The 22073-nt window shown below is 43.1% G+C and overlaps 1 protein-coding gene across 1 annotated transcript in view; it reads right to left on the reverse strand.

Annotated features, from left to right (window-relative positions):
* Nucleotides 1-22073, reverse strand: part of PXDNL (peroxidasin like) — a 302579-nt gene that overhangs the window by 106992 nt on the left and 173514 nt on the right. Inside the window, 5 exon segments of the mRNA XM_030553072.1 lie at nt 2324-2593; nt 3125-3153; nt 3155-3226; nt 3228-3272; nt 17320-17437. Coding sequence (XP_030408932.1) covers nt 2324-2593; nt 3125-3153; nt 3155-3226; nt 3228-3272; nt 17320-17437 — 534 coding nt within the window.

Raw genomic sequence — 22073 nt, forward strand, 5'->3', positions numbered from 1 at the left:
TTTTTAAAAGACTTTCCATTTATTCTGATGCTTTGATATTGAACACTTTCCTTTGCTCAAGTATTTACTGTTGTTTTTTTTCCTGCCTTCCAAAGGGAGCTGCAAACCAACTGAAAGCTTGGAAGTTTATTGTGGTAGAGTCACAAAGGAACTCTTTATCCATTTATGAAATAATTTGCATTTTCTTACAACACTGCTCTCATAAGAAATATCCCTACAACAGTGACAACATGCTACAGAGGGAATACTTTCCTCAATCCCTTTATATGTAAGCACTCAAATGTCACCCAACCTCCCTTTCCTCCCCAAACAAATCTGTGCTAAGCCTATGCCAATAGGACCTGCCCGTACAAGGCCAAATCTTATTTGCCTTCTACATGCCACACTCTCACTGGTTAAGTTTTAAAGTCAATTCCAGAAGCTGATTTACTTTATGATCTAGCATGTGTTACAGTTACAGACATAAGTAAAGCCATTCTAGAAGCAAGTCTTGTTATTTCAATAGCATTAAAGTAATGAATAAAAAGGTCACAACGAAAAAAGAAACTGCAGGAAGTGACAAGGAAAAGCACATATAACAAGGCATGATCTATCACCTGACCTTTCAGATACATGTGGATGTATGCCCTGTCATACTTATTAGAAGGCACTTTTCCTACTCTTCTATATTCAAGGATATTTGTTGTGAACTTGGCTTATTGAATCTACTAAAGCTGTACAGTTCAGCTCTAGAAAATAGTAGCGGCCTTTGAGACACCATGACTTCTAGGCTTCTATGAAGTTTAGAAACAAAGGTGGTCATATATCTTCTCTTTGCAACAGGTTGGTTTATTTATCGTTGGCATTACTGGGTGGATTCTGTTAAGTATTTTTAAACTGGTGGACAGGGTTAAACTAATCTGAAGGGAGAAGAGAAATGCAGAGCTCTTTAATTAGACATAAGAAATCATTTACGGGGACTGTACAGTGAATTTTTTAACAAGACAATGGCAAAAAGTGAAGAACAGATTAGACAAACACCTGTCAGGAGTGGTCCAGATAATACTTAGTCCTGCTCTGAGTGCCAGGGACTGAATTAGATGACCTCTTGAGGTCCCCTCCAGTCCTATGATTCTAGGATTCTATGATGATAAGCATGGCATAAAAACATATTACATTCGTTTTAATTATTGCAACACACAACTAGGAATGAATCCTCACACACTCAACAAGTGTCAGTGGGTGTAAAACACATCAGGTTGTCTGCTTAGCAGCACAATTCACCATAAACACATCACCCCAATGCTCAGCTTTCTGCACTGGCTCCCTGTTGAATACGAAATCAAGTTCAAGGTCTCCAGCCTGATCATCAAAGCTGTCCCTGGGATTGGCTCTAGCTATCTGAGACATTGCATCTGCCTCTGCCACAATGACTTCCTCTGACATCTATAATCCCTCAGCACAATAAAGCTGTTGAACAATGGGGGAGACTCATGACTGTAGAAAACACCTTGGAACTAGATTATGGGTCCCAGTACTGCAAGGGACCACAAAACTAACCATTTTCAGAACAAAATGCAAAAAACTTATTTATCTTCCCTAAGTAGGTTTTTCCACACACACTCAAAATGCACATCCATACACAATCAAACAAGCCAACAAGCCAAACCCCTCTGGAACTAGAAGTTATTTTCCTTACTGGCTAGAAAGAGCGTTTGGGGATTTTTTTTTGTTTTTAGAAACTATGGATCATACAAGTTTACCCAACTGCTTATTTAACTATAGAAGGTCCTAAAATGGACCATCAGGTTTGATCAAAGTTAACTCAAATGGTTATGTCAGCCTGTAGCAGGGGTAGCCAAATGATGTCTTGCACACCATTGACTATTTTGGGTGTAGCTGTGCTGGTCAACATTGGTCTTCCCTGACTTTATACAGCTGGTGTAAAACATTCTCATATAAACAAACCAAATTCATCCTTTGTGTATCTCTTCTAGAGTCAATGGAGTTACCAGGGATGAATTTGGCCCAATGTTTTACTAATAAACATTGAATGCTTGAAATACTAATATATAGTTCTAATAAATTGACTCTTGAGGGCTCAGTTCTGCCCTCAGATATGTATACACCTCTACTGTTCAGTCAACAATATTGCATACATTTGTATCTGAGGCAAAATTTGACTAACAGGCATATTGGTATAGACAAGACAACAGATTGCAAGACAAAGAGCCCACATTTTCATCATAGAGTTCAAAGCATGCATCTTAACACACATGACCTGAAAGCTATGTTTCACGCTTTAGCCATGTATAGCTCAATAGCAGCTTCATGTTCTACTTACCTTGAACAATAACATTTGCTGATGCTTAGATAGAGCCCTGGTTGTTATAAGCATGGCAGATAAACTGACTGTGGTCCTGCAATGTGACGTTCTGAATGATAAGTCCTCCAGAAGAAGTGATGTTGTACCAGGATTCATCCAGCGACTCTCCATTTCCTCTCATCCCGCTGATGTGAGGTTGGGGGTGGCCTGTGGCCACGCATTCCAAAGAGGTGCTGGTGCCAACTAATACCTCTGTATTCTGGGGTTGAATGATAAAACTGGGCTTGGCTAGGGAAGAAAGAGAAAAAACAAGGTGAAAAAGGGTGTTAATTTCCACCTTTTGAAACTAAACTGCTATGCTACTTTTTGAGTAAGGATCTTTCACCTAAAGCACTGGTCTAAGACTCAGAAAATCGAAGGTCAATTCTCAAGTCTGCTGTGGACTTCCTGGACGGCCTGGGGAAAATTACATAATGTGTGTCTGCCTCAGATCCCCATCCATAAAATAGGAATGACAACACTTCCTTTCTCCCACTTCTGGTCCCCTTACATATTAAAATCTTCCAGCAGGGATTTTCTTATTATGCGTCTGTGCAGTGCAAAACAAAATGGGGCCCTGATCTTGATCAGGGCAGTACTGTAATTCAAATTAATATGAAAAATTATACAAACTTAAGTGAATACTTACTAATCCTCGAATAGAGGTTGGGAGATGTTTTAAAGAATATATTCAAGAATTAAAGAGAGATATGTGTATTCTAGTAAATGAAAAATGTGTTTCCAAACTAGACATAATGCAAAGAAGCAGAAAGTATTTACTTGAAACACTGGAGTATCTGAGGAAAGCACTGTGTCTTGACTTCGCCTGCCACATTCCAGGCCATACACTGGTAGATGCCTTTGTCAGATTCTCTGGTATTCTTCAAGCAAATTCAGTCGCCTGTCATCCTTCATATCCAACGAGTGGCTGAAAATAGAGGAGAACTCTGACAAGTTATCTTTGTCAAATCTGCACATTTTGGAACACTTCTATCATTTTACAAATAAAGAAAAAGACAGTGAATATTTTTGGAAAAAGTATAAAGACCAGATCCTGATGACAAACAAGTGCATTTACTATAAATTAACAGATCTGCATATTATGCAGTTGGAATTTCATACTTGGGATGGAGGATAAATTAATGATACTGGGACCATGCATATGTTTCAATGCAATGTTCGGCTTCTAATTATGGGTTTAATAGTGTGAGGTGCTGTATACCCTCATCTCCCAGTGAAGACAATGGGAGAGGAGGGCTCTTAGTAACTTGCAGGAACAAGCCCTCTGTTAAGTTCTTGTATTTATTCTGATTTTGTTTAAAAAAATGGTATAAATTGTCCCCGGTTCTAACAATACAAAGTAGTGAGATTCCATCCTCTGTACAAGGTCACATCAAGGTTATCTGGATTTGAGTCTGGGTCCTGTGGAGAGCACAGTATTGTACAACCCCTACTCCCCTCTGTGGACAAGTGGGGAGGAGGCAAGAGTGGTTTATGACTCTGCCTTTTCATTCTCCAGTGGAACTGGCTAGACACATGAAGATAAGTGAACACCTCTCTTTACAACACGGCAGTCAATTATTTTATTCTAATGCAAGAGGGACGAGGTACTTTGGGATGAACTGTGACACATTTATACGCTACCTCTCACTCAGGGCTGTCATTAAACACTACATTCAAGCACATCTGTTTTGTTTTTATTGGCAATTGTTCTTTTAATTTTGCTGTTACTATCCTGGATTTGAGATTACACACCAGAAGAGCATTTGTTTACTCAATTGAGGTATCAGTATTGTTTGCTCAGGACAAAATTTCTTTGTTTCTTTTTTCACACTGATGCAGTGACAGTTTCTTATGAAAGTAACTTGCAAAAATGATCATCACTAAATTAAATTTTAAATTAAAATTTTAGTTTGCTTAGGCAGACTGGAATAGTTTGGTTTTAACAAGGTTCTGCAGTGTTTTTAAACAATTATGCATCTACGTTGGCTACTGTAGATTTGCAAAAGGATGTTCAAGACATGTAGCCAGTAGCTTCTTCTGAAGCAACTTCCCTGCTGGGCAACACAGTGTGACTATGATACAAGCAGTGTAAACACACAGAGTGACCCTTCTGGAACAGTTTGTACCATGGTTGGGGGGATGTATTTTTCCCCCACAAAGCTTCAGTTATAGCTGAATTAATAAAAGGATTTTTTAAAAAATAATCTGAGTTTCAAACTACAATTAAGTATACTAAGTGACAATAGTATAAAGTCTGACAAAAACTTTGACTATAACATCTTTGACAAAAAATGAGCATTTTAAATAAGGAATAAGCAGCATTCAGAGGCAAGGAATTTAAAGGACAAAAGGACATCATAAATCATACATGTTTTATATTATAAAAAAAGATTTTCTCAAATATAAAGAAATGCATATTTTAACACAACCATCTTGGATTATATAAAAAATTGATTATTTTTGTTACCTTGTTTTCAGTATCTAAATTTTATTTTGAGGGGCTTTTTAAATGGGGGAAATGCCAGTTAGTCTATTTATCAACTAACAGCAGAAGTTCTGGGTAAATTACTTATATAATTACTGATTCTTAAGAATAATGCCAGATGTGTGGTTTGAAGTGTGATCACATTCAATTTCTTTATTGAGTACCACTTTTCATAACCGTGAGGGCTAGGGTGAATAAACGGTCAATTTCAATCTTTTTGAAAGAAATTATTTTTTAAAAATATATAGGGACCTTCAGCTGAATCTTCCCCCTTGCGTTTATGACATCAAGTAGCATCCCAGTCCCCGCCTGGTTCAATTTCTTTAAACCCACCCTAAAAGCAGGGAAGAGGAATGAAACACTTGTGTCCCGCACAACACACACAAGGACCTGGTGCATCTTAATGGTTGAATAAGCTACCCAGAGAAGAAAGGTAGTTGGGAGAAAGTGGGGAGGTTGCTATGGGAAGGGAGAGGCAGAAGTGCTACAGATATCTCCCCCTTCTTGCCCCATGCTCAGAAACAGTTTTGGAGTTCAAGTGAGAAACACGCTGCTTCCAATAATAGTAGACATGGGTTGGGGGGGGTGTCATAACATAGTCCCAGATTTGGACCTTAGCGTCCAAAATATGGGTGTTAGCATGAAAACCTCCAAGCTTAGTTACCAGCTTGGACCTGGTAAAGCTGCCACCACCCAAAAAATTAGAGTGTTTTGGGGCACTCTGGTCCCCCCAAAAACCTTCCCTGGGGACCCCAAGACCCAAATGCCTTGAGTCTCACAACAAAGGGGAATAAACCATTTCCCTTCCCCCTCCTACTGCCCAGGTGTTCCCTCCCTGGGTTCCTGAAGAGATACACAGAAGCAAGCTCCGTGAAACTAAACAGAGGGATTCCACCCTCCCTGTTTCCAGTCCCGGAAAACACAAGTACCAATATAGCTAATCTCTCTTCCACAACCCCCCTTCACCCAGAGGGAATGCAAAGTCAGGCTCGTAAATCTAACACACAGAGATTTTTCCCCCTGACTTCTTCCTCCCACCAATTCCCTGGTGAGCTGCAGACTCAGTTCCCTAGAGCCCCCACTAAAGAAAACTCCAACAGGTCTTAAAAAGAAAGCTTTATATAAAAAGAAAGAAAAAATACATAAAAATGGTCTCTCTGTATTAAGGTGACAAATACAGGGTCAATTGCTTAAAAGAATATTGAATAAACAGCCTTATTCAAAAAGAATACAATTCAAAGCACTCCAGCAACTACACACATGTAAATACAAAAGAAAAAAACAATAAACTCCTATTGTTTTATGATCCTTCTACTCACAACTTGGAAACAGAAGATTAGAAAGCCAGGAGACAGAATGATCACTCTCATAGCCGAGAGGGTCAGACCCAAGACAAAGAACAAAGAACTCCGACACAGACTTCCCTCCACCCAGATTTGAAAAAGTCTTGTTTCCTGATTTGTCCTCTGGTCAGGTATTTCAGGTTACTCCTTTCCAGGTGAAAGAGACATTAACTCTTAGCTATCTGTTTATGACACGCCCCCCAAATTGCAGACAGGGGGGAAACTCACTGGTGGCGATTTCTTCCTAGAACTTTAAAATAAACAAACAGATTAATACAACACATGCACCTTTACATATCCCACTAAGTATATAACTACCAGACTTTTACATTTTAAGAACACTTCTTAACTACTGGAGTCTGGGAAACTCTCACGGGAAAGTGCATCAGCTACTTTGTTAGAAGCTCCTGAGATGTGCTGAATTTCAAAATCAAAATCTTGGAGAGCTCAACTCCAACGAAGAAGTTTCTTGTTGTTCCCCTTGGCAGTATGAAGCCACTTTAGTGCAGTATGGTCAGTTTGTAGCTGGAACCGCCGTCCCCAAACATATGGGCGTAGCTTTTCCAGGGCGTACACAATGGCATAGCATTCCTTTTCACTGACTGACCAGTGAGTTTCCCTCTCAGACAGTTTCTTGCTGAGAAACACGACAGGATAGAAGTTGTGATCCGTTGCTTCCTGCATGAGAACTGCTCCTATACCACGCTCAGATGCATCCGTGGTTACTAGGAATGGCTTGTCAAAGTCCGGGGCCCTGAGCACAGGGTCAGACATGAGCGTTGCCTTAAGTTGGGTAAAGGCCTTTTGATACTCATCAGTCACCTTTACTGCATTTGGCTGGGTCTTTTTGGTCAGGTCGGTCAGTGGGGCAGTGATTTGGCTGTAGTGGGGTACAAATCGCCTGTAGTACCCAGCCAAGCCTAAGAAGGATTGAACTTGTTTCTTTGACTTTGGGACAGGACATTTTGGATAGCAACCACCTTGGCCTGTAGGGGGTTTATGGTTCCTCGACCCACCTGGTGTCCCAGGTAAGTTACTCTGTTTTGGCCTATGACACTTTTTGGCCTTAACAGTTAGTCCGGCCTGCCTAATGCGCTCAAAGACCTTTTCCAGGTGTAGTAGGTGTTCGGGCCAGGAGTCCGAAAAAATGGCCACATCATCGAGGTAGGCAACTGCATATTCGCCCAGTCCTGCTAGTAGACCATCTACCAGCCTTTGGAAGGTGGCGGGTGCATTTCGCAGCCCGAAAGATAGGACATTAAATTCATACACCCCCGCATGGGTGACGAATGCTGACCTTTCCTTGGCAGGTTCATCTAGCGGTACTTACCAGTACCCCTTGGTTAAGTCTATTGTAGAGATGAACTGGGCACGTCCCAACTTCTCCAATAGCTCATCGGCGCGTGGCATTGTATAGTTGTCTGGACGAGTTACCGCATTTAGCTTACGGTAGTCCATGCAAAAGCGTATTTCTCCATCTGGTTTGGGTACCAGAACCACTGGAGATGCCCATGCACTGGTAGATGAGCGGATTATACCCATCTGTAGCATGTTCTGGATCTCCCGTTCTATAGCAGCTTGGGCATGAGGAGACACCCGGTAGGGTGGGGTTCTAATGGGGTGAGCATTACCTGTGTGAATGGAGTGGTATGCCCGTTCAGTCCGTCCTGGGGTGGCTGAGAACAATGAGGCGAAGCTAGTGCACAGCTCCTTGATTTGTCGCTGCTGCAGACATTCCAGGGTGGTTGAGAGGTTCACCTCTTCCACGCCACCGTCTTTTTTCCCTTCGTAGTAGACACCGTCGGGCCACTCAGCCTCATCTCCCTGGACTGTAAACTGACAAACCTGTAAGTCTCTGGAATAGAAAGGCTTGAGAGAATTAACATGGTACACTCTGGGCTTTAGTGAGGAATTGGGAAATGCTATGAGGTAGTTCACAGTTCCCAGGTGCTCTTGGACCATGAATGGCCATTCCCATGAGGCTTCCATCTTATGGGTCTGTTGCGCCTTCAAGACCATAATCTGGTCTCCTACTTTGAAGGAACGTTCTCTGGTATGTCTGTCATACCAGGCCTTTTGCTCTTCCTGAGCATCCTTTAGGTTTTCTTTAGCAAGGGCTAAAGAGTGTCGAAGGGTGCTTTGTGGGTTGCTTACAAAGTCCAGAATGTTAGTTCCTGGAGAAGGCTTAAACCCCTCCCATTGCTGCTTCACCAACTGTAATGGCCCCTTAACCTCGTGACCATACACAAGTTCAAACGGTGAAAACCCTAAACTGGAATGTGGTACAGCCCTTTAGGCAAACAGCAACTGCTGCAACACTAGGTCCCAATTATTGGAGTGTTCGTTGACAAATTTACGTATCATGGCCCCCAAAGTTCCATTAAACCTTTCCACCAGGCCATTGGTTTGATGGTGGTACGGGGTGGCAACCAGGTGGTTTACCGCATGAGTTTCCCACAGTTCTTTCATGGTCCCTGCCAGGAAATTAGATCCTGAATCTGTAAGGATGTCGGAGGGCCAACCTACCCTGGCAAAAATGTCTGTTAGTGCCAGGCACACACAGTTAGCCCTGGTGTTGCCTAGAGCTACTGCTTCTGGCCATCGAGTAGCAAAGTCCACTAAAGTCAGTACGTACTGCTTTCCTCTGGGCGTCTTTTTGGGGAAAGGACCCAGAATATCCACAGCTACTCGCTGAAATGGGACCTCAATTATGGGGAGTGGCTGGAGGGGGGCCTTGATCTGGTCTTGAGGCTTACCCACTGTTTGGCATACCTCACAAGACCGAACATACTTGGCAACGTCCTTGCCCATCCCCTCCCAGTGGAAGGACTTCCCCAACCGGTCCTTGGTTCTGTTCACCCCAGCATGGCCACTGGGATGATCATGGGTTAAGCTTAATAGCTTCCCCCGGTACTTAATTGGAACCAACAACTGTTTTTGCGGCTGCCATTCTTCCCATTGTCCACCAGAAAGAATCTCCTTGTATAAAAGTCCTTGGTCTATAACAAACCGGGATCGATTAGAAGAGCTGAGAGGCGGTGGGGTGCTCCGTGCCGCTGCCCAAGCTTTCTGAAGGCTGTCATCTGCTTCCTGTTCAGTCTGGAACTGTTCCCTTTAGGCTGGGGTCATCAGTTCTTCCTCAGACTGTGGACCTGGGCTTGGTCCCTCTGGAAGCGATGTAGGTGATGGGGTTGTTTCCGTTGCTGGTGAACCGCTCTCCGCTGGTGCACCTGAGGGTATTTCAGGCTCTGGCTGAGCCTTTTGGGTATGGCTGTCTGTTGCTTCTGCCAGTTCAGGCTTGCTGGCGCCCTTTGGCGTTGAGTTTGAAGATGTGGTTGCAATTGCTGGTGCTGGTTGCTGTTCCAGTTCTGGGCCTGGGACTGGAGGTGCTGTGGCTGTTTCAGTGGTTGGCATGGAATCTGGGTCCACTACCTCTGTCTGGGTCTCTGGTAACACAGATGGGGCGTCTGTGGACGGCTCAGGAACAGGAATGGGTCTGGAAGCTTGCCTGGTTTGGCTACGTGTAACCATTCCCACCTGCTTGGCCCGATTCACCTGGTTGGCCAAGTCTTCCCCCAGTAGCATGGGGATGGGATAGTTGTCAAACTGCAAAAGTCCACATTCCTGACCAGCCTTTGTACTGGACAGGCAGTTCAGCTGTAGGCAAGTCTACAGCTTGTGACATGAAGGGGTAAATTGTCATCTGGGCCTTTGGGTTGATGAATTTGGGGTCTACGAAGGATTGGTGGATAGCTGACACTTGTGTCTCCACGCAGTAACCTTCTTTCCGCCCACTCTCAAAATTTCCTTTCGCTCCAAGGGTATTTGAGAGGCATCTGGGCCTGGGGATCTTTGGTGTGATGGTGGTGTAATGAACTGCACTCGGTTGGCGTTCTTTGGGCAGTTGGTCTTTATATGTCCCATTTCATTACACTTAAAGCATCTTCCAGCTGACTGGTCACTGGGTCGAGATGAGTTACTGGAGACCGGAGAGGTGGAAGAATAGGGTGTCTATGGCTTTCCTTGGGTTGTAGGTGGGGTCTTTGGCTGCCCTCGGTTGTAGGGTTTATTGTCGGTGTGCCCTCTGGGGTATTCACTCCCCTTGACAGTAGCTTTCTTGCTTTCTGCCACTTCCATCCATCTGGCTCCAATCTCCCCCGCCTCGGTGAGATTTTTAGGTTTTCCATCTTGTATGTACCGTGTTATGTCCTCAGGAACACCATCCAAGAACTGCTCCATTTGTGTGAGGAGGTGCAGTTCGTCTATGGATTTAACATTGTTTCCTGATATCCAGGCCTCATAATTTTTCCCAACGTAGTAGGCGTGTTTGGGAAATGACACATCTGGTTTCCACTTTTGGGTTCTGAAATGCCGACGGGCATGATCCGGGGTTATCCCCATTCTGTATCTGGCCTTGGTTTGAAAAAGTTTATAGTCGTTCATTTTCTCCTTAGGCATTTCAGCTGCCACCTCTGCTAAAGGTCCACTGAGCTGTGGCCTCAATTCTACCATGTACTGGTCTTCAGGGATGCTGTACCCAAGACAGGCTCTTTCAAAATTTTCCAAGAAGGCCTCAGTGTCATCACCTGCCTTGTAGGTGGGAAATTTCTTGGGCTGTGGAACCATAATTGGCGAAGGGTTGTTAGGATTGGCTGGAGCATGCTGCCCAGCCTGTGCTAAGTCCAGTTCATGTTTTCTCTGTTTTTCCCTCTCTTCACTTTCTTTTTGTTGTTTCTCCGTTTCTCGGTGGTGGGCCACCTCTTCTTCTTCTAGTTTTCTGTGGTGGGCTGCATTTTTGGCTTCTTGTTCTCTTTTATGGGCTGCCTGTTTGATCTGTTCTCTTTCTTTCAGCTCCACCTCTTTTTCTCTTTGTTCCAGTTGTCGCCTGTGGTCTGCTTCTTTGATTTGTTCTTCGGCCTCCATTTTTGTCTTGGTAGGCATGGTTCCTGTTTTCTTGGATTGGAGTGCCCTCCGGTGTTTTTTGTCTGAACTGCTGGCTCTGTTGACTCCTGGGGTCTGCCTAGCAACAGTGCCTTTTTCCCTTTCTTCCTCTAGCTAATCTTTTAAATGTAAAGTAAACCAGAAAAACCACTTTATTTGCATGCGTATTGCTGGATACTGACTCTCAATGGGGCTGCTATTGTCACAAAAGACCCTTAATAGTTCCTTAATGGTTCCTTGCTTAATATGCAAGCCACAACTGCCAGAGAGAGCAGAGAAAAAAAAATCTCTCTGGTTCCTTTTGAAACCAAACTGTTTCTCTCTGCTTAAAAGCCCCTAGCAGAGAAAAGAAAAATATAATATTCCTACTGGCTTCTGGATTCTATCTTTCCCACAACGGCTGCCACCATATCATAACATATTCCCAGATTTGGACTTAGCGTCCAAAATATGGGTGTTAGCATGAAAACCTCCAAGCTTAGTTACCAGCTTGGACCTGGTAAAGCTGCCACCACCCAAAAAATTAGAGTGTTTTGGGGCACTCTGGTCCCCCCAAAAACCTTCCCTGGGGATCCCAAGACCCAAATGCCTTGAGTCTCACAACAAAGGGGAATAAACCATTTCCCTTCCCCCTCCTCCTGCCCAGGTGTTCCCTCCCTGGGTTCCTGGAGAGATACACAGAAGCAAGCTCCGTGAAGCTAAACAGAGGGATTCCACCCTCCCTGTTTCCAGTCCTGGAAAACACAAGTACCGATATAGCTAATCTTTCTTCCACAACCCCCCTTCACTCAGAGGGAATGCAAAGTCAGGCTCGTAAATCTAACACACAGAGATTTTTCCCCCTGACTTCTTCCTCCCACCAATTCCCTGGTGAGTTGCAGACTCAGTTCCCTGGAGCCCCCACTAAAGAAAACTCCAACAGGTCTTAAAAAGAAAGCTTTATATAAAAAGAAAGAAAAAATACATAAAAATGGTCTCTCTGTATTAAGGTGACAAATACAGGGTAAATTGCTTAAAAGAATATTGAATAAACAGCCTTATTCAAAAAGAATACAATTCAAAGCACTCCAGCAACTACACACATGTAAATACAAAAGAAAAAAACAATAAACCCCTATTGTTTTATGATCCTTCTACTCACAACTTGGAAACAGAAGATTAGAAAGCCAGGAGACAGAAAGATCACTCTCATAGCCGAGAGGGTCAGACCCAAGACAAAGAACTCCGACACAAACTTCCCTCCACCCAGATTTGAAAAAGTCTTGTTTCCTGATTTGTCCTCTGGTCAGGTGTTTCAGGTTACTCCTTTCCAGGTGAAAGAGACATTAACCCTTAGCTATCTGTTTATGACAGGGGGTGAAGGGAGTGAGAAGTGGGAGGCACTCATGTTTGGAAATACTTGTGACATCCCCCACTCCCATTCCTTTAGGAAGATGGTACAGCCTGCTGAAGAATAAACCCTTTGTTCCAAGAAAGATGAGGTTATGCTGGGGACCTTAAGGAAGGGAATCAGCTGCTGACCCTCCCCGTGCCTCTCCCCTCACTCCCCAGATTTGAAGTAGTCCTTGCTGCTGACTGGCCCCTTGCTCCCTTCTCAGTCAGCAGCTCTTTGGCTGTCCGCTGAGAGGAAAGGGACAGTAGACGGGGACTGTGAGTCTTCTCTAGGGTATGAGTCTTGGTGTGAGGTATTTGTCCATTGCACCCCAGAAATCACTGACTGACTTGGCTTATATTTCTGAAGAGGGACACCAGGGAGTAGAAACTCACTTTTTCGGAAGGCTTTTGAGGCATGTATATATTTTGAGATACTGGTGAAAGAACTATATTACATTTGAGTCAGATTAAGGCTGCTGTAAAGGAATATGCAGGCCTTTATAATTGAGAACAACAACATTTGTTTATTATATGGGCAGTGATGTTATTAACTATTCATGCTTTTCCTTTTTTAGCTCTTGTTTTTGTAAATGTTGTGACAGGCAGCCATATGGTTGTAACTTAACAACCTTTGTTTTGCAAATGAAATAGATTTTGCTTTAGTTTCTTGTTTTTGTTTTTTCCTCTTGTGTAGGTATACACAAACACTTATCGATTTTTTTAATAGCTGGGATGCATGCACCACCAGATTATTAAATTAAAGGTATGAAAGGAATTAACCAATCTAATAAGAGTCTAGCTTCATTCAGGCCTGAATTCAGAAAAGTACTGAGGTCAGCACGTAAGTGTTGTTAATTTTGAACATATTGTTCTATTGGATTTAAGTATGTGTTCAAAGTTAAGCACATGCTTCAGTGATGTCCTGAACAGAGATGGACTAAGCATGTACTCAAATGCTTTTCTAAAAAGAAACCTCAGTGTGCACTTGGCAAAGAATACAAAATCATGAAATAGAATACACAGCACAGCCTACCTTCATTCCAAACAGGGGAAAGATGTGTGATGGGGTACGTAAACTCAGAAGGGGTTAAGGAGCAGTTATAGGCCAGGTAGCTCCACCCCACTGCACCTGCAGAGCCTGCTCTAGCTGGAGGAGAAGTTTAAAAGAGAGCCAGACAGCGGAGGAGCAGACATCTATCTTGGGAGCTCCTGAGCAAGGGTGCAGCATTACTCCTGACTGCAGGCGTTAAGGCTGCAAGTAGCAGGGAGGGACTAGCCTTTCCCTAGGACTAGGCAACTCTTCATTCTGTCTCCTGGTGGATCATTTGCAAGGCTTTTGACCACACACTGGACTGGAAAGGGAAGTGGTAGGAAGCAGTTGAGGGAGGCAGCCCGGAAGCACCCCTCAGTATTTGATATTGCTGCCTCTCATAGGGCCCTGGGCTGAAACCCAGTGGAGAGGGAGAGCCTGGGCTCACTACCAACCCACCTCTCACAAAGGGAGCAAAACCCCTTTTCTCTTGGAGAAAAGGTGGATAGAAACATTGCAAGCACTGAGGATAGGGCGTACGCCTCACAGTAGCCTGCACCTGGGCTGAGACTCTTTTGTAGGGGATGTCAGACTTGTAAGCAGGGTCTGAATGAGCTCTCCACTGACATCTATTGATGAGCCAGAGGGAAAGACTTCCCGGAGCAGATCATGTTTGCACAGACATGCCTACTCTGCCTAGGTGCACAGCAGATGGAGCTGCTTTGCCAAAATGATCAGTTTTGGCTGGTTTGGGGTTACAAGTCACTCTTGTATTTGAATGCATGGGTAATGAAATGTTGTTATCCTCACTGTATGAGTAAAGGGCAGCAGAACTGTGCTCAGTATGCTTGGATTAAGGGGGTCACCCTAAACTGAATGTCACCTGCTAAGCAGGGATTCAGGATGTCAAAGCCCAGTGAAGAGGAGAGTGGGTGGGGACAGAAATCTGCCCAAAGAGTCCTAGATGCTGTTGGACCTGCTCTTCTCCATCATTTAATGGAAGAGCTGATTAGACTCAACTGAGAGTAATTGTTTCTGGCGGGTGATTCCTAGAGCTGACATCACTGGTGAGCAGGTCTAGGGGCTAAGCATTAGACCCTGTGTGGGGACAGTGAAAGATAACACAGAGACTGCACTGGCTGTGAGGTTCCCTTCTACCTGCTGAAATCACAGAGATGGGTTCAGAGACAGAACCTCAGAATACAACGTTGTGGAGCACCAAGCAGTGGCAGCAGGGAAGCAGTGGCCAGTGGTGGTAGAGAAACAGCAGCAGCTGTGAGCCAGTTGCAGAGGCAGCAGCTGAGGCATTGCTCGACATCCCCCCAGGGGTGAGAGGTGAACCCCATGAACACACTATTGAACTCTTCACTAACAGAGGACCACCAACTATGAGTGAGGTGCAGCAGAGGGAGAGGGCAGTGATGTTTTAAAGGGGTATTTGTTCATCTCACTTTCCCACCAGTAAGTGAGAAACTGAAGCAAAGGACACTGTCTGATGCACTGTGGCGTCAGGTTCGCTTTTGAATGCGGCTGCAGTGTTTTCCCAAACTAATGCTTGGTTCCTTTTCCTTTTGAATAAAAGTTCTTTTGTTATACACAGATTCAGTGCTTGTGAGTGGGGAAGTATTGCCTCTGAGGCGCAGCTCGGCAAGGTGTTAAGTTATCCCGCATTAGTGGATGAGGCTATTGTTTTGTATTGTTAAGAGGAACCCCAAAACACTGAAGCCAGACCTTGTTGCTGCCAACTCCACCTGACAGAAGGGTTACAGACTTCTATATATTTGGTAAGACTGTTACCTATGCCTCCCCAGAAGGGGCTTGGCTCCACTGGTGAACTTGCCAAAAGGCCTAGTCATTGTCTACCAGAAGAGAGCGCCCTATTGCACTGGAACAGCCACCAGCAGGGGACACAAGAGATGGAGTGAGGCATGAGCCAGGTACCTAACCAGAATGTGGTACCATCAGTAGGTACAGCCTGTCATGGCATGCTAAAAATCATGGAAAATTAATTGATCTGGTTGAACAGTTTCTGACATAACAGTTTTCTCTCTGAAAATGTTGATTCAAGTAAACAAACATTTCACAGAAATATATCACTTCAGTCAAAATCTTCATCAGGAAATTATTGAAAAACATTTCATTTCAATAAGGATAAAATCTTTTCTGTCTATTTTATCACTGAGTTTTATATTAGAATATAATTTTTAAGACAACATAAAAATAAGTTTTAAACAAAGGTCAAAATGATAAAATAGAAATGTTTAGATAACAATTAAATGAAATATTTTGGAGTATTTTATTTTGCAAAATACCATTTTCACTTTGTTCCAATTTGCCATGAAACCAAATTTTGAAATCTCAGAATTTCCCACAGAATGAAAATTCAATTTTTCAACTAGCTCTCCAAATTAAGTGACAGACTGAAGAGAAGGACTCATGTTCTTAGCCAATGCCCATCAGACTCAGCAATAAAACCTCCTAGACAAGTCACTTAATCATTCTGAGCTTCAGTTAGACCATCTTAAAAATGTGTCTCAATGTTTTCATATTACATAGCACTTTTTTCATCTGTAGGTCTCAGAGCACTCTGGGTAAGTAAGCATGATTACTCTGATTTTGCAGTTGACTTCACTAAGTACAGATATATGAAGCAATTTCCATGAGGCATTATGGTCTACTGCAGGGGTGGCCAACCTGTGGCTCCAGAGCCACATGTGGCTCTTCAGAGGTTAATATGTGACTCCTTGTATAGGCACCGACTCTGGGACTAGAGCTACATGTGTCAACTTTTGAATGTGCCGGGGGGTACTCACTGCTCAACCTCTGGCTCTGCCACAGGCCCTGCCCCCAATCTATCCCTTCCTGTCCCCTCCCCTGAGCCTGCCATGCCCTCACTCCTTCCTCCACCCTCCAGAGCCTTCTGCACAGCATGAAACAGTTGATCGGGTGGTGTGGGGAGGGATGCGGAAGCTGCTGATTGGCGGGAGGTATTGGGAGTGGGCGGGGGGTGGAGCTGCTGACATGTTACTGTGGTTCTTTGGCAATGTACATTGGTATATTCTGGCTCCTTGTCAGGCTCAGGTTGGCCACCCCTGGTCTAGTGGATAACACATAGATCAAGTGCCTCAAGTTATGGCTACACTGCAACTGGGACAACACACATGGGGATGACTGAGCTAGCTTGCCAAAAAATAACAATGTCATGCAATGACATAGGCGGTAGCACAGGCTAGCCACCTGAATACATAGGTAAAATCCTGGGTGGGCTCGTACTTGAAGACAAGCCTGTACCACCAGCCCTGCTGTTGTTGCTACTGGAATATGTGCTGTCTCAACTCCCAGTTGCAGTGTAGACCTACCTTTAGAGATTAGAGTTCTATTTATGGCTCTCACAAGCATCCTATGTCACCTCTGGCAAATCATTGCAACTTTCTGTTCCTCAGCCACCTCATCTGGAAAATGAACCTATGCACATTGCACCTAAGGCATGGGAGAGTTCTGATGGAAAATGCAAGGGAGGAGGCATTTTAAAGGATCCTGGAGTTCCCTGTCATTTTTTAAAAATAGGCCAAAGCAGCATAGAGATCAGTGAAGAAAGTATTAAAAAATAACTTTTTTCCTCCATGAGTTTAATTGAAAATGAATTGTGTAGAATTTTCATAACCAGTCTTCTACAGAGTGACTTAGATTAGAAAACACACACACACTCTAGATTGCTAGTCCACAAACCCAGGTGTTAATAATAATTAGCATTTGAAAATAGATTGGTATACGTGTACAATGATTGGTTAAGATTTACTTGTTATGTATTCAAATTATCTTGGATTTAGGATTTCCTTCTGCTTTGCAAGTAAAGTAGACAGTATTCCCTGGGGTAACATCTGCATCCTATGGCTCAGAAGTAATACGAGGTTTCTCTGTGAGAAAAAGGAATGGGTAAGAAAAAAAGTGACACCAAAAAGTTTAATGCTGACTTTTGGACGGAAAACATAATTTTTCAACATGATTTAAAATGTGACTAGAGGTTTTGTTGGGAAAATGACACAGCGTACATTAAGCACCCGCTCTTGAAATCAGATTTGCTATTGGTAAATAATTAATATAATCTGTTTGTTTAAACTCTAACTTCTGCCTATTAAGTGTAAATTATCTTGTTTAGAAATTTAAAAGATGCTGTTTTTTCTAAAATACTCCACAACATTTGCATCCAGGATCTATAATGCAAGTGATGTAATATAATGATCCTTTTTTAAGTTCATTGGGATTTTTATTTCAGAAACACACAAGATTGATCATGGGAAGGGATTTACGTTTCTAGTCATATCTATAGTATAAGGTTTATGTCTAAAATAGCAGGACATCATGGGCTCAGGTTACCTGTAGATTATACCAGTAGATTTTATACGCACTGTTAGTAACATTTTGCAAGTATTTGCACTAATGTTAACTACTTGCTGATTTAATGTAGTTTACTGATTGTAAAACCTGTACATGAAAATTTTCCTCTTTTAGTATTACGGAAATATATTGGCTAATACATTACTTTGCATTGATGCTTTCAGACATAAGCTTCACAGCCATGAGATAAACATACACATTTTAGTCAATGTAAAGCAGAAAGGGTCTTAATCAGCGTTGTCAAAATTTTTGAACAAAAGCTTGTTCAATTTTTTTAATAAAAAAACTGCCTTCACAAAAAAAGTCAATATCTTTTTTTTTTAATTAAAGAAAGTGATATCAAAATCTTACATTTATCTAAAACCAGGTTTTTGGAAAATGAAAAGTTACAATGACCATTATGATAGTGTTTTCAATAATGTTCTTTAAAGATTATGAAAAATGTGGTTGTCATAAACAGATAAGTAAGAGTTAATAAACCAAAGTGCTTCATATCTCTTTTGCCTGGAAAGGGTTAACAAGAACAGTGAGCCTGGCTGTTACCTGACCAGAGGACCAATCAGAGGACAGGATACTTTCAAATCTTGAGGGAGGGAAGTTGTGTGTGTGCTGTTAGTTTTTTGGATGTTGTTCCCTTGGGGGGCTCAGAGGGATCAGACGTGCAACCAGGTTTCTCTCCAATCTCTCCGATACAGGCTCTTATAAGTTCAGAATAGTGAGTACTGGGTAGATAAAGCAAGTTAGGCTTATGGTTGTTTTCTTTATTTGCAATGTGTATTTGGCTGGGAGGAGTACAAATGTGTATTTGGCTGAAAAGATTTTAATTTGTACTTGTATACTTAGGCTGGGAGGGTATTCCCAGTGTCTATAGCTGAAAGACCCTGTAACATATTTCATCTTAAATTTACAAAGAATTTTCACTGTTTTTTCTCTCTTTAATTAAGAGCTTTTCTTGTTTAAGAACCTGATTGTTTTTTTACTCTGGTGAGACCCCAGGGGACTGGGTCTGGATCCACCAGGGAATTGGTGGGGAGAAAGGAGGGAAGGGGGAGAGAAAGGTTAATTTTATCTCTGTGTTAGGATTACTTTCTCTCTCAGGGAGAGTCTGGGAGGGGGAGACAGAAGGAGGGGGAAAGGTGAATTTTCCTCTGTTTTAAGATTCAAGGAGTTGAATCACAGTGATCTTCCAGGGTAACCCAGGGAGGGGAAGCCTGGGAGAGGCAACGGTGAGGGAAAAGGTTTACTTTCCTTGTGTTAAGATCCAGAGGGTCTGGGTCTTGGGGGTCCCCAGGCGAGGTTTTGGGGGGACCAGAATGTACCAGGCACTGGAATTCCTGGTTGGTGGCAGTGCTACAGGTTCTAAGCTGGTAATTAAGCTTAGAGGAATTCATGCTGGTACCCCATCTTTTGGACGCTAAGGTTCGGAGTGGGGAATTATACCATGACAGTGGTAAAAACCAAAATGATGTCCATTCCAAACCTTTCAGAATGAAAACAATTTTAAAGTATTTCCCAAAACTAGTTTTTCATTCAGCTTCATTTTGTAGTAGTAGTTGACACTAGTATTATATTAACCAGCCTGTCAATCTAAAGTAGTCATATCCTACCACAGACATTTTGTAGAAAACTTTCATTGGCTTAACACGGATTCTATTAGAGTATGATAGTTGGATATAGCCTAGAAAGGCTGTAGTTAAGACTGACACTATATTGGCACTAAATTAATGAATATGTACAGTCTGGTTCACTGTAGAACAAAACTCCATAAAATATAATATTGTCATGTTCATTTCCCTCTGGCTGTGATATTTGCTTCCATGACACCCTGTGATATTCACAATTATAGAAGATATCTCTCTCTCTCTCTCTGAATTACATGTTTCAGTGCATGCAAAGGAGGTGGAAGATGGAAGAATGCGCTTTGGAAGCAGAAATTTTAATTAACATTTTAATATCCTGAAACAGTAAGTACCTTAAAACTCCCATAATAAAACTGGGATGTCTGGTCACCTTAATCTACCAAAAAAGCACACAGAAGTAATGGGCATTAAATTAGACTACAATGCTAATCACTTAACATTTTACATTAATTTAATTTGGATATAATTGAGTTTTTGATTAAAGGTTTCAGAATCCTCCATTTATCAATTAAAATCTAGAAGTGACAGATGTTCAGACAGATGTTACAACTTTAACAGTAAATTTTCTGTCGCTTTCTCTGTTGCCTATAATCCTTCCGTTCATTTTTTTCATCTCTTAATCACATCTTTTCAGCCACATACACAAAGACAGACTCCCAAACTAACCTAGACAAATACATCTTAAATACGTCTAACTATACTATCTTTTAAATTCAAAATCAATAAATCTAGTTATCTTAGTATCCATACACTCAAATTCTAGTTTACATTGCTCCACGGAGCACCCTAGAGGAACCATAGAGTTGAGATGGGTCATTCAGATTCTGCCTTCTATTAAGAGTTACAGAGACCATTCCGAGGGACATAAGAACACAGTACTCATGGAGGAATTCTGCACCATTGCATGCACACAGAATTCATGTCCCCAGGAAATTTCTTTGCTTTCCCACAGAAAAATGACTGACAGGGAAGCAAAGGGAAGCTGCAAGAGCAGTCACAGACCCCTCCCCAGCAGTACAGGCATATAGTTTTGGGCACCTGGAGCAGCCAGAGGAGTGGTAAATCACGGTGGTGGAGGATGGCTGGAGACATCCTAGCCAGTGGCTCCTATCCTGTGCTGGACTCAGCTCCTCTTCCCCTGCAAGGAGCATCTGGGGCCAGGTTAGATCCACCCCCAGAAACCTTCCCTGATGGCAGGAAGATCTGCACCACACCATCCCCCAATTCCTGACTCCATCACTCCACAGCCATGGGGGAGCGCTCCCCGTATGGGGAGCTGCTCCCCTATCTTCTCAAACGCCATGCATCTGAACCTCCTCCCACACACACATCACTTTTCCTCCCCTCCCTTACCGTACCCAGCACCCAACCCTGCCAAATCTCACCCTCTGCATCCAGACCCCCTCCCCTGCACCCAGACCACCTCCCATTGAGCCCCCCACACTCAATCTCCCACTCCACTGAACCCAGTCAGCTGCACCTGGGCCCTCATCCCACCAAGCCCTGCTTGCTCAGCACCCAGACCCCCACTTTTCTGAGCCCCAACCACCTTCACCTGGACCCCACTGCAGAGTCAAACTCCCCCTACACCCAGAAACCCCCAGACAGCCCCGTGCATCTAGATGTCCCCCCAAACCCGATACTGAGCCACCCACACCCAGATTGCCTCATACAAAGCCCTGGATTCCCCCCACACTAAGCCCCTCCACACTTGGATCTTGTCAGGCAGAGCCTGCTCGCCTCACATCTAGATTAGGGGGCAGGAATGGGCATGCATGCAAGACTTGGTCCCTCTTGCTTGCTATCTTGGTGTGCCTGGAATAGAGGGGCAGGGCCCAAGGTGTTTCTGGGGCAGACCTGGCCCTTGCACTGTGTCTGGGTTGGACTCACTGCTGAGTTCATGTCCTGGGAGTTGGGCTCCAGGGTGATCCTCCCACCTCCATGCAGCCAGTGGCCTATGCTCCCCAGTGCCATGTTGGAGATCCCACATTTATTGACAAAGTTTGCAGAATTTTAAAATACTGTGCATACAAATTTTATTTTTGGTGCAGAAATCCCTCAGGAGTTACACAGGAATTATCATATCTGAACAGAGTAGTGGTTCCTTATCTGGTAGCCTGAATCAGACAGCAATCAGTACCAGATGCTTGGGAGGGAAATGCAAGGAGCCCTGTAACGAACAACAATGAAATAAACTGCCCATAAAGGAAGCTACTTCCTAACCACAGATAGCTGACTTTTCTCTGAGGCTTGGTATTCTTGGAACAATGGAGTAACTAAGGTCCCCAAAAAAGACATCAAGGCATTTTAGAAAACTAGAGGGCTAAGAGAATTTAAAAAAAAATAAAAATCAAAGTGTAATGGGCTAGATTTCTTCAATTGTTTGAAGAAACTCAGTTACTGCAACCTTTCACAAGAATGTACTGCTGTTGCAACCAGCAACTTTCCCTTTTTCTGTGTCTGCGAATGAATGCATTAAAAACATATTAAATTAATATCAAACACTGATATGTTT

This window comes from Gopherus evgoodei, chromosome 2, assembly GCF_007399415.2.
Source record: "Gopherus evgoodei ecotype Sinaloan lineage chromosome 2, rGopEvg1_v1.p, whole genome shotgun sequence".
Taxonomy (NCBI): Eukaryota; Metazoa; Chordata; order Testudines; family Testudinidae; genus Gopherus; species Gopherus evgoodei.